We start from the raw sequence: 14,562 nt of genomic DNA, 5'->3' as shown, positions 1-14,562 counted from the left end.
CACTAAAAAAAATGAGTGTATCACAGTGGTGTGATCCACAAGTATGGGTCTTAGTATTCTACCTAGGGTTATTGCCCGGTTTTTTGTTGTTAATTTAATTTTTTAGTGTTGCTAATGTTTATATTTCATTTCTTCTTCTATTTAAAATTTCGTTTTTTTTTCTTTTTATAAAAGTATTATGCGTGACATGCATGAAGTGTGTAAGTCAGCGTAGGGTTTCAGATATTCTGAAGTATGTTAGTAAATATTTTTGGTGTGTTTGTGTGGCAATTATATGTCCATTTACAGTCGGTTATTTTCATTTTCAGGAGAGACTGCTTGAAGCAGGATATAGAAGGAACATTTCTGAGCATTCGAATACTTCATTTTGGCCTTCCTTTATCCTGGGTGACACTCTCAGAATTGTTTTTCAGAATTTGCTACTTGAATCGAATGATGAAATTTTGAAACATTCAGAGAGGGTTTGGAGGCTCCTTGTTCAGGTTTTTTCTATATTTTATCTCTTCATGATGAGCGGATTTATTTTTTATTTTTATTTTTTCAGAGGTTCTGTATTATCTGCTTCTTTTATTTTCCCTGAAAGATTAGAGGAGTTGATGTGGTTTGGATTGTGCGACTGATTTGGGACGTTTGTTTGTTTGTTCTTTTGTTTGGTGGTTTACACAATAACTGTCATTCCACATTTCTGCATTGATGTATTCCTGCCTTTCGTATCCTTTTTAACTGCTGCAAGTAGAGTATTTTCCCCCGACAATAAAGTTAAAGTATCTTGTTCAGGTTCACAAAAACTTTCGGAAAGTTCTTAAGAACTATTCATTTGTGGAGTTTTGGCTTTGACAAAGACATGCATTCCAATCATTGTATTTATGTATGATATCCTATTTTTTTTTTGTTGTCTATAACAATGATGAGCTGAAATTCAGTCGTAGGCATTCAGGGTTGTAAGGACTGCATTGTATTCTCTCTGCCCTCTTACTGTTTTGCTTATACACCAAATTTCACTAAAATTTGGAGTGTTCACAGGGGAAATAGTTACAAATGGTCCTTTTTGTTTGGGGTCAATGGTTGTTAGCTTAGTTTAGGTATGCTATAGAATTTAGGGTTGTCCATGTACCTTTATACCTTGTTGTTAAAAGTTTCCTTACTCAGTTTACATTCGCGTTCCTCTGTTCGTATCCTCTCTTTTTTGCTGTTCTTCTCTCTTAAATCTATCACGGTATCAGAGCTATCTTGATCCATCAGAAATTGACATCCCCTTGTAGGTGTGGAGAATCCCTTCTCTGTACACCCGTGGGTCGTCTTGGAACTGATCACTTTCACTTCCGCTAGTTACTTTGTTATGATCTGATCAATCTCAGTATATGTTTCTTTTCTTTTCATCGTTCCCAGATCGCTTCTTCCTCTTCAGCAGCCTTGCTTGTCAGTCACTTTATTCTTCTGATTGCTTCCTTTGCTTCCACTAAATATCTTTCTTCGTCAGTTGCTTCTTCTTTCAGATCGCTTCCTCCTCCTCTTTGTTCTGAACTTCTGATTGCTGTTTTCAGCAATCAGTCAGTCAGCAGGCTGAGCTTTTGCATCAATCAGCCCGCAGCCATTTATTGGCACCAGTTTCTCTGAATGTCGGTTCAATATAGTCCACAGCCATCACTTTTGGCAGCATAGTTAGTACCCTCTCCTCCTTTCAGCATCAGTCAGCAGCCGGTAGTCGACATGAGCTTTTATATTTTTCGATCTTAGTATACAGTACTATTCTGTTGCTTGTTACCTTGTTGGTTTAGTTATGTTTTACTTATGTTTGCTCTTCTGTCCTTGGAAACTCAGTTGTATGCAACTTAAGTTCGAGGGAGGGTGTTAGAGAAATAATGTAATATAGCATGGGCTTTTAGTCCTAGCTGCCCTCTTTTCGTTTTAAGCAGACTCCTTGTTCGCCTTCTTGTTCTTGTTCTTTGCTTTTTGTTTCAATTAAAAAAAGCTGTTTCTTTTAAAAAAAAAAAGAATAATGTAATATAGCTTGGGGCAGTTTAGGTATTCCTCAGGACATATAATTGTATATGTACTGTGTTGTTAATGAGAATCAGAAGATTTTATTTGGACTGTTTACAGCAACGTAGCTCTGTTCGTCTCCTCTCTCCTTCTGTTCTTCTCTCTTAAATCCATCAACGCACCTCTCCCATTTGTTTCAACATCTTTCTTTTTGTTCCCATGGTTTGGAAAGTTAGATTATTTTGAAATAAACTCCAAAGCGTCAAACTTTCTTCTAAAGAGAGACAATATTGATTATGACCCTGTGGAATGTGTTTCCTAGTTGGATTGTTTTTGTTTGTTGGTTAGGAGTCTTGCTGTGTAAGAATGGTTCCTTTGAGGACTTCTTGTCTACTCTTTTTTTTGTATCTTCCTCTTCAATAAAGTTTGTTTGTTTACAGAAAATAGAAAAGAAGGAATGCTTATAACCCTAAATAACAGAAATTATGTATACCTTTGCCCATGTTATAATATGAACTGTTTATGTATCTTAAACTCTAGATGTTATTGCTGATTGTGCAACTTTTATTGAGTACCGCTAGTTTACCTGCTCCTTGGTCTTTGTTCATGCTGGTTTCTTGCTTATGGGCGCATAAAGATTCACTTTATTAAACTTTTAATGCTGCTTATTTATCAGTATTCTGTTTAACTTTTCCCTCCCCTTTCTATCTCTTCTTACCAGTGTCCAGTAGGAGATCTGGAAATTGTTGCAAGGTCATATATGTCTTCTTGGATAGAACTTGCAACTACTTCATATGGTTCAGCATTAGATTCGACACAAATGTTTTGGCCTGTTACTCTTCCTCGAAAGAGCCATTTTAAAGCAGCAGCTAAAATGAGAGCTGTGAAGCTTGAAAATGAGTCTTGTGGAAACATTGGCTTGGATTCTGCAAAGGGCTCCATTTCACAGGAAAAAGCTGGAGATGCTTTAACCAATAATGTCCAGATAATTGTTGGTGCAGATGTTGAATTGTCTGTAACTCATACCAGAGTGGTTACAGCAGCAGCATTGGGAGTTTTTGCTTCTAGATTGCAGGAAGGCTCAATACAGTATGTAATTGACCCACTGACAAACGCTCTTACGTCTTTTTCTGGCGTCCAGCGACAGGTACTGTTTGATTTTAGGTTCTTAACTCCAAAAAGTTTGCTATCATTTGTTTTCTCTCTTTCTTGGTATAAATCTAATCATTCGTATATATCCAGGTAGCGTCTATGGTTCTTATTTCTTGGTTCAAAGAGATTAAAAGTAAAGGTCTATTTGATATTGCTGGAGTTATGCCAGGTTTACTGAACCATATCAAAAGTTGGTTGTTGGATCTGTTAGCTTCTTCTGACCCTGCTTTTCCTACAAAAGGTTCACTTCTTCCTTACACTGAGCTTTCAAAAACATATAGTAAGATGCGTGATCAGGCTAGTCAGTTGCTACATACTGTTGAGTCATCGGGTATGTTCGAGAGCTTCTTGTCCACTAATAAAATTCATTTGGAGAGTTTGAGTGTGGACGATGCAATTAATTTCGCATCAAAACTTCCAATGTTGTCTAATGATAATGTGGCGAACGATTCTTTGGAAAGGCATCTTGTTGATGGTATAGAGTCAGCAAAGCAACAACTTTTGACAACATCAGGATATCTAAAATGTGTTCAGGTATGTCTGAGATGCAAACAATAGATTCTTAATGTAATTTCGCGAAATGATTTTTAATCTAGAATCCCGAAAAATAACCGACCTTATTCATCTTATTTGAGAATCTTTATTATCATTTGTATGCTGATGATCTCTCTATTAGTTAATTGATTCTTGGTTGAACAATATACAGAGCAATCTGCATGTTGGTGTCTCCTCCCTTGTGGCGGCTTCAGTTGTTTGGATGTCAGAGCTTCCTACACGACTAAATCCTATTATCTTGCCTTTAATGGCTTCCATCAAAAGAGAACAGGTAATGTCCCTGATAATTTTTTTTTCTCAAGTATACAGATGCATGCTTATTGAATCTAACATACTTAAGATTTCTATTGAAGGAGGAAGTTCTGCAACAAAAGGCAGCTGAGGCACTTGCAGAGCTTATTTCTGATTGTATTTCTCGCAGGCCTAGCCCAAATGACAAGTTAATAAAGAATATTTGTAATTTAACATGTATGGATCCTAGTGAGACACCACAAGCTGCAGTCCTCTGTTCTATAGATATTGTTGATGATCAAGAACTTCTTTCTCTGGGGACCAATAGTAGTAAGCAGAAAACAAAGGTTCATATGGTAGCTGGTAGTGAAGACCGTTCAAAGGTTGAAGGCTTTATTAGCAGACGAGGTTCTGAGCTTGCATTGAGGCATCTTTGTTTGAAGTTTGGCAATTCATTGTTTGATAAGCTTCCTAAACTATGGGAGTGCCTCACGGAAGTTCTAAAGCCTAGTGTTATTGAGTGCCTTAATCCTGCAGATGAAGTTATAATTACACAAGCTATGGAATCTGTCAGGGATCCCCAGCTATTGATAAACAATATCCAGGTTATGATCATCCTTGACTTTGCTGGTTACTATTTCCACAAAATCAGTCATCGTCATTTCAAAAGTTATTTTTTATAATCTTGCTTTACGGTCTAACGCTTCTGCATATGATAATGTCACACTAGTGTTAGCTAAAAGTGTCCTCATTGTGATCATTCAGTTAGGCTGCCCAATGGAGCTAAAGTCTCTTGGCTGTGTTTAGGAAGAGTTTGGTGGTTATTTTTCTATACAAATTTTTCTGCCTCCCTTTTCACGACACATGATCAATTGTTTTTTTTTCTTTTTTCCCGGATGTGTTGATATTCCCGTGTTTAATTCTAGTTATTGATCACTAAAAGAAGGTAAAAGAGGTAATGCCATCACCTTCATATCCTCGATGTGAGAACTTGGCAAGAGATGCTTCCCTCGGGTGTCAAAATTCTAATATATTTTTTGCTTTGTTTTGTTTGCTTTTTCAATCGCTAGAAGGTTCGATAAACTGATTTTGTTTGTTATGCTAACTAGGCTGCTCTTATTGGTTAAACAATATCTATAAACTGTATTTGAGGTAGCTTGCTAGGCTTGCTGTTTTTGTCATACTTCCCTGGATATAGGATGCTTCTTTTTTTTTTTCTTTTTTCTTTTTTTTCCTTTTTTTCTTTTTTGAAATGCTTACATGATAAGGTTTATGTTCATTGAACTACATTTGGTCGACAAGTAATTCACAATAAAGCTTGTTTTAAGGCAGACTGAGTAAAGGACTTCATATCTTTCTGTTCACTTTTGATATTTCAGTCGGTTTTCTATTCTTTCTTTTTCCTCCCCCTCCATGTCTACTATACAGGAAATTAGATTACCATATAGTAGAGGGTCAAAATTTGTGGACCTGCAAACTCAATTCCTTGTTTTAATCTCATTATTTAAATTTTGAATTGCAGGTGGTACGTTCTATAGCTCCGATGGTAAGTGAGGATTTAAAACCAAAATTGCTCACTCTGCTTCCATGCATCTTCAAGTGTGTTCGGCATTCCCATGTTGCTGTTCGATTAGCTTCGTCTAGATGCATCACTTCTATGGCCAAGTCCATGACTATACCTGTGATGGGAGCTGTAATTGAAAATGCCATCCCAATGTTGGGGGATGTGACATCTGTTAATGCTAGACAAGGTGCAGGCATGCTTATTAGTTTGATTGTTCAGGGACTGGGTGTAGAGCTGGTACCTTATGCTCCTTTGTTGGTTGTTCCTCTTCTAAGATGTATGAGTGATTGTGATCAGTCTGTCAGACAAAGTGTGACACACAGTTTCGCTGCCCTTGTACCTCTTCTTCCCCTGGCTCGTGGCCTCCCTCCACCTGTTGGGCTAAGTGAAGATCTCTCGAGAAGTGCAGAAGATGCAAAGTTTCTAGAGCAACTACTTGACAACTCTCATATTGATGATTACGAGCTTTGTACTGAACTCAAAGTGACCCTGAGGAGGTATGGCTTTAACATGGTGATAAAATTTTGAGAACATTGACATGTGGATTAAGGGGGTCTTCTTTCATTTAAATTTTTTATTGACTTGTCTTGTGTTTGTTGTCTTATGATTGCCTTCTTATACTCCTTTAAGTACGACTTGTCAACTCTTTTCTGAGATTCTCTTTAATCGGAATAGATTGTCCTGATTATCAGATTATGAAATAAACATTCTAGTTCTCACCTCTCATTATTGGATTCAGGTATCAACAGGAAGGTATAAACTGGTTGGCTTTCTTAAAACGTTTTAAGCTTCATGGGATCTTGTGTGATGACATGGGTCTTGGTAAGACACTTCAAGCATCGGCTATTGTGGCTTCTGACGTAGTTGAACACTGCTCTTCAAATGATAGCAATATCCCACCATCCTTAATTATTTGCCCATCAACACTTGTTGCACACTGGGCCTTTGAAATAGAGAAGTACATTGATGGTTCCGTTTTATCCACTCTCCAATATGTTGGTTCTGTTCAAGATCGCTCCAGTCTTCGAGAAAAGTTTGATAAGCATAATGTGATAATAACATCATATGATGTGGTTCGGAAAGATATTGATTATCTTGGAAAGCTTCTCTGGAATTATTGTATTTTAGATGAAGGACATGTCATCAAGAATGCGAAGTCAAAAATAACAATTTCCGTGAAGCAATTGAAAGCCCAAAATCGGTTGATACTGAGTGGAACACCAATTCAGGTTTGTCAAGGTAATTGAACTTTAACAGAAAATTGACTATTTTCAAATTTTCTTGACAAGTCACCTTGTGTTTGCAGAATAACATCATGGATTTGTGGTCCCTTTTTGATTTTCTAATGCCCGGGTTTCTTGGAACAGAGAGACAGGTGTGTGTTCTTTTAATCTTTTTCTTTTTCCTTTCATAATTATTTACATCTGGTTAGGAAAATTCTGGCAGACTTTTTTACATATAGTGTAAAGTGTAGAAGAAAACCGAAAATGCCAAAAGGACCAAGTCTGGGCTTGAGCTTTGGCCGGAGTTAAATTATTAATAGGGGTGCGGCTCAAATGTGGACCTTTAAACTTTAGCCAGGAGAACATTTAATTCAATATTTGGATGGCTTGTAAGTTGAAGAAATAATTTACATAAAGTTTGGACCACTCATCCAAATGTTGATTTATAAGTCCTTATATTAAAGTCCTCAATAGAGACTCTTCCTTATTAATGGTGTAGACCCACAAAAAGAGCAAATGCAGTATAGTATACAACAAGAAAAAACTACCTGAAAAAAAAATCCAAAATCTTTGGTAAGAAATTGCTTCTGCTGAAACCTGAAACCTGAAACCCGAAACCCAACGTCTAAACAAAACAATATCCGCAATGGTAGTCTGGTGTTATTCCTACTTTGATGTATCTGTATCTCATCTTAGTTTTGGCTACTCTTCCCCTCCAAAAAATTAAGTTTTGGCAAGTGTGTATGACAGTCAGGAGCTACTACATTAACTAATGGCTAAGGACTAATTGGAGTGTTTGTCATAGTTTAAACTAAGCCCAACACACCTGATTTGTCTACAGAATATTTTAATTTCATTTTTTTTTTTGCATTTTGGTAACCACCACCAATTAAGACGAAAAGAATGAGTTAAAGGACAACTAACATTGAAGAGAGAATACCATGGAACTAGTAGGCAAAAAAGTGTATTACTGTTCATTACCTAGTAACTCTTGATTTTGCGTCACTTTGGCAGTTCCAAGCCACTTATGGAAAACCACTGGTGGCAGCCAGGGATCCTAAATGCTCAGCCAAGGATGCTGAAGCAGGAGCACTTGCTATGGAAGCATTGCACAAGCAGGTTTCCTATTTCTGTGTTTCTTAATTTCTCTTTTCTGCTTCATAATCATCTTGGAAAAAAAAACTGCATGCTCTGGTGTTTGCTTTGACATGGGAGATATTTTGAACATATTTTTGTATGCAATGTTCTAAATACGATAGGCACAAGCTGGGTGGTTTATTAAATAAATAGAAAAATTCTCAGACTGTAATTCAAATTTTTGTCAGCCGCGGGGGTGGGGGTTTATTCAAATTTATCGGAATTTTAATTTTAATGTTCAACATATTATTATGATTAATATATGAAAAATATCATATATGTAAAATAAGATATTCAAAATATTATTATGATTATTATATGATTAATATATGATATTCAACATATTATTATGATTAGTCAAAATATCATGATTAATATATGTAAAATAAGATATTCAAAATACACAAATCATAGATTCAAGTCCGACTATTAGCAAAGATTTGCAAGGACATGGACGATTCACTGACATGCTAATGGCCAAAGATCTTCTGGACTACTCTGCCGGCTCCGATCAGAAATTCAGTATCTCTGATTTATTTTATCTCTCTCCATGGGCTATCCATCTGTCTCCGGAGGTAGTCAATGACCTATTAGTTGGCTTTGGGGATGAACTGCATCTCAGTCGTCAATGATTTTCAGTCGCAAACTGTGCCGCTGCCATCGAGCATCGAGGAGTAATAGAGTTTGCTAACAGGGCATTGGAGACTTTGAATCAAGGGGACTGAGAGGACTTTCAGACTTTCATGGTTTTTGTTGAGACTTCAGAGAACGAGTTTCAGTTTCAAACTTTTCTTCGTAGTTTTGATTTTCGATGAGAAATAAAATAAAAAATCAGCTCTGCACCCAGCACCGGCAAGCCCACCTAGTTTTTCAGCGCCAAAGGCAAACACCTAAGTGAAAATCCGATTGGTTCCTTGCCGTCTAGCGTGTTTCCTAGAACATTGTTTTTATGTAATGTAATCCATCAAGAGGTGGAAATTGCCTTTTGGAGCAAAAAATTGGCCATTCACCACCCCAACCATCCTAGATCAGCTACTTTTCTGAAGTGGACAGATAGCCTCCCCACCGTCTCTGACTGATACCACTTGCACCGTCTTGCATGTTATTGTATTACATAAGCATTCATTTTTTCACTAGAAAGCTGATTGTGCATTGCAAAGAGAGAAAACTATAATTATATGTTATTATATTTTTATATCAATAGGGATTCCTATTGATTCCGGGAATATAACAAGAGCAAATTAGTGTTCTTTCACATTCTTTTCTGTGAAAAATGAATACCAAATAATCAACCGAGTTTATGTAGAGATTGATGTACATATCTGACTAATTCCGTTCTATCAAATAGGTCATGCCTTTCCTTCTTCGACGAACAAAAGATGAAGTCTTGTCTGATCTTCCTGAGAAAATCATTCAGGATAGATTTTGTGATTTGAGCCCTGTACAATTAAAATTGTATGAACAGTTTTCTGGTTCACATGTAAGACAAGAGATATCAAGTATGGTAAAACAAAACGAGTCAGCAGATACAGGAGGGCATACTGATTCACCCCGAGCATCAACTCATGTTTTTCAAGTAATTCTCTCCGTTTAATTGTTTATTGAGTTGTCATTGTAATTCTGTCTGTTCCTGTAATTTAATGTATGTTATGATCTTTGTTTCAGGCGCTTCAGTACTTGCTTAAACTTTGTAGCCATCCATTGCTTGTTCTTGGTGACAAGCTTCCAGACTCCACTGATTTCCTTTTGTCAGAGACATTGCCTGGAGTCTCTGACATCATTGCGGAATTGCATAAGCCATATCACTCTCCCAAGCTGGTAGCACTTCAGGAGATCCTGGAAGAGTGTGGAATAGGCGTCGATGCTTCTGGTTCTGAAGGTGCCGTAGGTGTTGGGCAGCACAGAGTCTTGATTTTCGCTCAACATAAAGTAATGTTCATTTTATGTTGCTTAGTTCATTTTAGGAAACTTATGCACACCTTGCTTTCATGGCCTATAATGTTTGGTTGGCCACTCATGCAGGCATTTCTGGACTTAATTGAAAGAGACTTGTTTCATACTCATATGAAGAGGTTAGTTTCCTAATGCCTCTATTTCACACTGGATGCAAATAAGTTGCTAGGTTGTATATCTATGTAATGTAACCTTTACTGCTAAAATTAGTCTGTTTTTGGGTGGAAGGGAATTTGGGAGCTGTTTGCTATCACAATTATAATCAATGATTTTGTTGATGGGTAGCCTGCTAAAATTTAACTGGTGCAATTATAGTTCTGCTTGCTTAGCATTGAGAATTTAATTAGAGAATTTTAATATGAAACTTGTAGCTTAGGTTACCAAAAATTAATAGAGTGGAGGAATAGATGTGACAAATTCTTATGTTCTATGGGCATAAGAGTAAGGATCACTGTAGTTTTGTGAACCTAAGCAATTGGCTTCTCATACGTACCAACAGTTAATAAAAGGTTGCATAGTGGTTATTTGACATTAATCAGTATAATGGTTCTTGAAAGCAGTGTTACCTACTTGCGGCTGGATGGGTCAGTTGAACCTGAGAAACGTTTTGATATTGTTAAAGCTTTCAATTCAGATCCTACAATTGATGTCCTGCTTCTCACAACTCATGGTGGGCTCACTTCTTAATACCTAAAAAGTTGATTTTCAGTTGGAATGTTATTGAAGTTTACTCACTTTATGCAGTTGGTGGGCTGGGCTTGAACCTAACATCTGCTGACACTCTCGTCTTCATGGAGCATGACTGGAACCCAATGCGAGATCATCAGGTACCTGTCTCGTGCTGTCTAGTATCCCCATATCTAGTATTCAGCATCAGATCTCTAAGATGATGGCCTAATATCTTATCTCACAAATATTCTCTTCTTTGGTCTCTCAAAGTAGTGGATAAAAGTATATTTCCCAGTACCACCTTTTTCATTGGTGTTTTCGACTTAACTTGCAGGCAATGGACAGAGCACACAGATTAGGTCAGAAAAAGGTTGTCAATGTCCATCGTCTGATTATGCGTGGCACTCTTGAAGAGAAAGTTATGAGCCTGCAAAAGTTTAAGCTCTCTGTTGCTAATGCAGTCATTAATGCTGAGAATGCTAGTATGAAAACAATGAATACCGACCAATTGCTTGATCTCTTTGCAACAGCAGAAACATCTAAGAAGGTATTGCTGGCTGGTCTCTTGTGCATATTTGTGATGATATCCATGAGTTTGTCTTTTTTTTTTGTTGTTGTCAGACTTGAGTTTGTGTCTATTGTCTTTATTATGGTTGACTATGTATGCTAACGGTATATATGAGTTTGTTATTTAATTATAGTCTGTTGTTATTTCTAGTATATCTTCCATTAATAATTGTAAACTTGGCATCTGTTGTATTCTGAATTCTTGTTTTTTCTTAGTTCTTTTCAATACGAATGACTGAAGGAAAATGACAATTTTTATACGTTTGTGTTTTCAAGGTAACTTCTGTATCCAAGCATCCAGACGGAAAATTCGATGGAGATGTGAAATTAACGGGTGCTGGAAAGGGGTTGAAAGCGATTCTTGGCGGGCTGGAAGAGTTGTGGGATCAGTCACAATACACTGAAGAATACAACCTCAGCCAGTTCTTAGCAAAGCTTGATGGCTGAAGCCCAGCTTTCCGCTGTACAGTGTATATGGAGCAAGTCAGGACCTAAAATTTTGACATTGTAACTTTAGGCCATCCCTTTTTCTTTGATCCTCCCAAATCCTTTTTATTTTTTAGGGGTTTGGGAGCAAAATTGATCGAGTGGTTCCAGGATTGAGCCTGGCTCAGGGTTAATGGTGGGTGACAGTTGACTGAGTTTCGGAGGGTGTATCTCGGATATTGTAAATACAATCAGCTTCTTTTCCAATTTAAATGAGCCATTGTCGTATAAATATCAGTGCAGCATTTTATCAGTAGGTGACTTGAAATTGTATTTAGGCTGTTTGGTGCGGCTAAATAGGCATGAAGTCTAAACCCCCTGATTACAATAGGTATCTAAGTTTCCAAAGAATATCAAGAATCTCTACAAAGAGTAATGGTCTACAAACACCAATTGAGAAAGAGTAATGGTCTAATGTCTACTTTATTTGTTTGTCACAGTAGTGATATAATGGTTTTATGTTTATATGATTACATATTCTAATGTCTAATTATGTTGTCGTCAAAAAGTATACCCGATAAAACTTAATTTTATCCTGTCACGTCACGGCCATTTAATCGAGTAAAAAAGCTGCTTACCATTTAATCAAGTAAAAGAGCTGCTTACCGACAACAAACAACTTAAATCCCTTTGTGCCCTACATTATCGGCGGCATAATTTTGCTTGAAACTAAAAGTAAAATGCAGTCCTATACTCCTATTCAATCCTGTCTTTGTCCATTTTGAAAGGAAACTGATACAAATATGGATTTCAGAATTGGATCACCAGATAAATGCTTTGTTGTGTTCAATTCATCAATTTTTCTTCAGATCTACAAGCCATCTGTTGAGATATAGACTTTAAAAAAGATTAGCTATATTCCTTTTCTTTTCATAATCGTGGAGATATTTGAATTTTTTTCAAAGAAAGAAGTTCAAAGAACAAAAGATCTGAGAATGGGAGATGAAAAAGGTTGGATGAACGATGAATCATGACCAGACCAAAAAAAGAACGATGAATCATGCCGGAAATAAAAGAGAACAACGACGTTAGCCTTGCAAAATGTCCAAAAACCCCAAATGTTGAGTCATTAAGTTTAATTGTTGAGGTGTCATAACTCTGGCCTTTAGCTATGGAAGGAAATCACCTGTATCAGAATTGCCCTGTGCCCAATATGTGCTATTAATAAAATTTTGATACGTGGATTCCAGTCATCACCACTTAACAGAAACTTAACTCTGTCAAATTTATTACGGTAAATATTTAATTCTTTTAGTAAGAAAATAAAAGAAACAGTTTCTTTTAGAAACTCCACAACCCAAAGTCCTTTCCTAGCTTCTTCCTTATCATATGTATACAGATCTGGGCTTCCTTCACCACCACTACCACAATCAAACAGCAGCAATCAAACTATTGGTTGCAATAGTTTTACAGAGATATAGTTTGTGGTTGCAATAGTTTTACAGAAACTTCTCAACCCTTAATTCTCTCCTTGCATGCCCAATCACTTCCCTAGTTGCCGGGACCAATTCAATCAAATCTTGGCTAGCCTCGCCGACGATTTCAGGAAGGTTGGCCTTGCCCAGCAAAAAATATAAATCCGCAAGACCAGAAACTTAGATTTTGAAACAATCAAAGGTCGCCATCGTGTTGGCCTATGTTTGGGGTCGGTCCGTCGGAGTCATCTTCTCCTCAATACCCTGACACACAATGAAGAAGAAGAAAGAGGGAAGAAGCAGATTGAGAGAAGGGCTCTGGTTGAGATTTTATTTAGTCTTTCATTTATGAAAAAAAAAAAGAAAAAGTTAATTTTAATTAAATTCGACAGAGTTAGACTTCTGTTAATTGTGATGACTGGGATTCCACGTGTCAGAATTTTATTAATGGCACATATTGGGCATAGGGCAATTTGGCACATGTGATTTCCTTCCTTTAGCTATCGTGTGAATGACTGTAATTAAAAGCTGAGGACAAACAAGGATGGACTTTAGCCAAAGAGAGGATCCTAATCCAGAAGTCGAACGTTCGTGGGAGTTTTGGAGTAGAGTGGATTCACCCCTATTTATCCTATCAGAAGGCAATGATAGAAAGAGAAACTACAGAAAATTGAATTCAGGTATGTAGTTCCTAGGCCACTGGCGGATGCAGCCCCGAGCTCACCTGGGCTTAAGCCTAGGTGAGCTTTCCGTCATTTCACAAGTTAAAAAAAAAAAATACCCTGCTTCACATCTAATTTTAATTAAGGCTTGAAGGATTACTCTACTTCTAATGCGCACAACTTAATCTTAATCAAGCCTAGTTTACCCTTATTTTTTTCAGATGTGATGTGAAGGTTCTTCCTAATTTGTAAGTGTAGATGCGAAGGCTCGATCTATCATACTTTTTTAGATGCTGTTCCTTTTAGGGTTCTTACCTACTTCTTAATTAAGCTACTTCACATCTAATCTTAATTGATTAAGGCTTGAAGGGTTACCCTACTTCACCACACCCTAGATTAAGATGTTGGAGAGCAGCAACCAGCATCTTCTCAATTCCTAATATCAATATAGCCCTATGTTCGTCTTCCCACTTCCTCAGCCCTAAATTCATAATCGCGACTCTCATTGACTTCATTTGCTAGCTGGTCGTCCACAACTTCTTTGTGATCAAGGATCGTCATCAATGAGTCTTTGTCCGAAGCTAACTCTCTAGATGTTATCGGTTTTGGTGGAGAAGAGAGAAGAAATATTCATCTCGCTGCCCAATTTCGTCTCCTTACCTTTTGTTTTTGAACGCTTGTATATTCGTAAGTAGTTTAGTAAGTTGAATCTTTGAATTAATTTGTTGATTGTAAATTTGTCGTGGGCTCAAGTGCATATCATTTATGAATGTCTGATGAACAAAAGTGTCTCACACCGTCTATATTCATTAAAAAATTTGTTGTTACAATTAGCCTGGGTACCTTTTTCATCTTGGATCCGCCACTGTTCCTAGAGTTTGGTTTTTCCATTAATTTTGACATCGATCCCGATCCTATATTCCTATATCTAATTAATTTTTGCTTTACATTTTTTCCCGTTATTG

General features: G+C 37.0%; 1 protein-coding gene across 1 annotated transcript in view; it reads left to right on the top strand.

Annotated features, from left to right (window-relative positions):
• LOC101306897 (TATA-binding protein-associated factor 172-like) overlaps positions 1-11,752 on the top strand; it is a 21,462-nt gene extending 9,710 nt beyond the window's left edge. The window contains exons 14-29 of the mRNA XM_004294879.1: positions 309-482; positions 2,705-3,130; positions 3,226-3,669; positions 3,842-3,961; positions 4,044-4,526; positions 5,444-5,982; positions 6,225-6,714; positions 6,792-6,860; positions 7,723-7,827; positions 9,194-9,421; positions 9,511-9,774; positions 9,868-9,917; positions 10,359-10,468; positions 10,543-10,625; positions 10,802-11,014; positions 11,311-11,752. Coding sequence (XP_004294927.1) covers positions 309-482; positions 2,705-3,130; positions 3,226-3,669; positions 3,842-3,961; positions 4,044-4,526; positions 5,444-5,982; positions 6,225-6,714; positions 6,792-6,860; positions 7,723-7,827; positions 9,194-9,421; positions 9,511-9,774; positions 9,868-9,917; positions 10,359-10,468; positions 10,543-10,625; positions 10,802-11,014; positions 11,311-11,481 — 3,969 coding nt within the window. The 3' untranslated portion in view covers positions 11,482-11,752. The remainder of the gene's footprint in view (positions 1-308; positions 483-2,704; positions 3,131-3,225; positions 3,670-3,841; positions 3,962-4,043; positions 4,527-5,443; positions 5,983-6,224; positions 6,715-6,791; positions 6,861-7,722; positions 7,828-9,193; positions 9,422-9,510; positions 9,775-9,867; positions 9,918-10,358; positions 10,469-10,542; positions 10,626-10,801; positions 11,015-11,310) is intronic.
• Positions 11,753-14,562: the final 2,810 nt, after the last annotated feature.

This window comes from Fragaria vesca, linkage group LG3 (assembly GCF_000184155.1).
Source record: "Fragaria vesca subsp. vesca linkage group LG3, FraVesHawaii_1.0, whole genome shotgun sequence".
NCBI lineage: Eukaryota > Viridiplantae > Streptophyta > Magnoliopsida > Rosales > Rosaceae > Fragaria > Fragaria vesca.
This window is presented reverse-complemented; position numbering and strand designations above follow the sequence as displayed.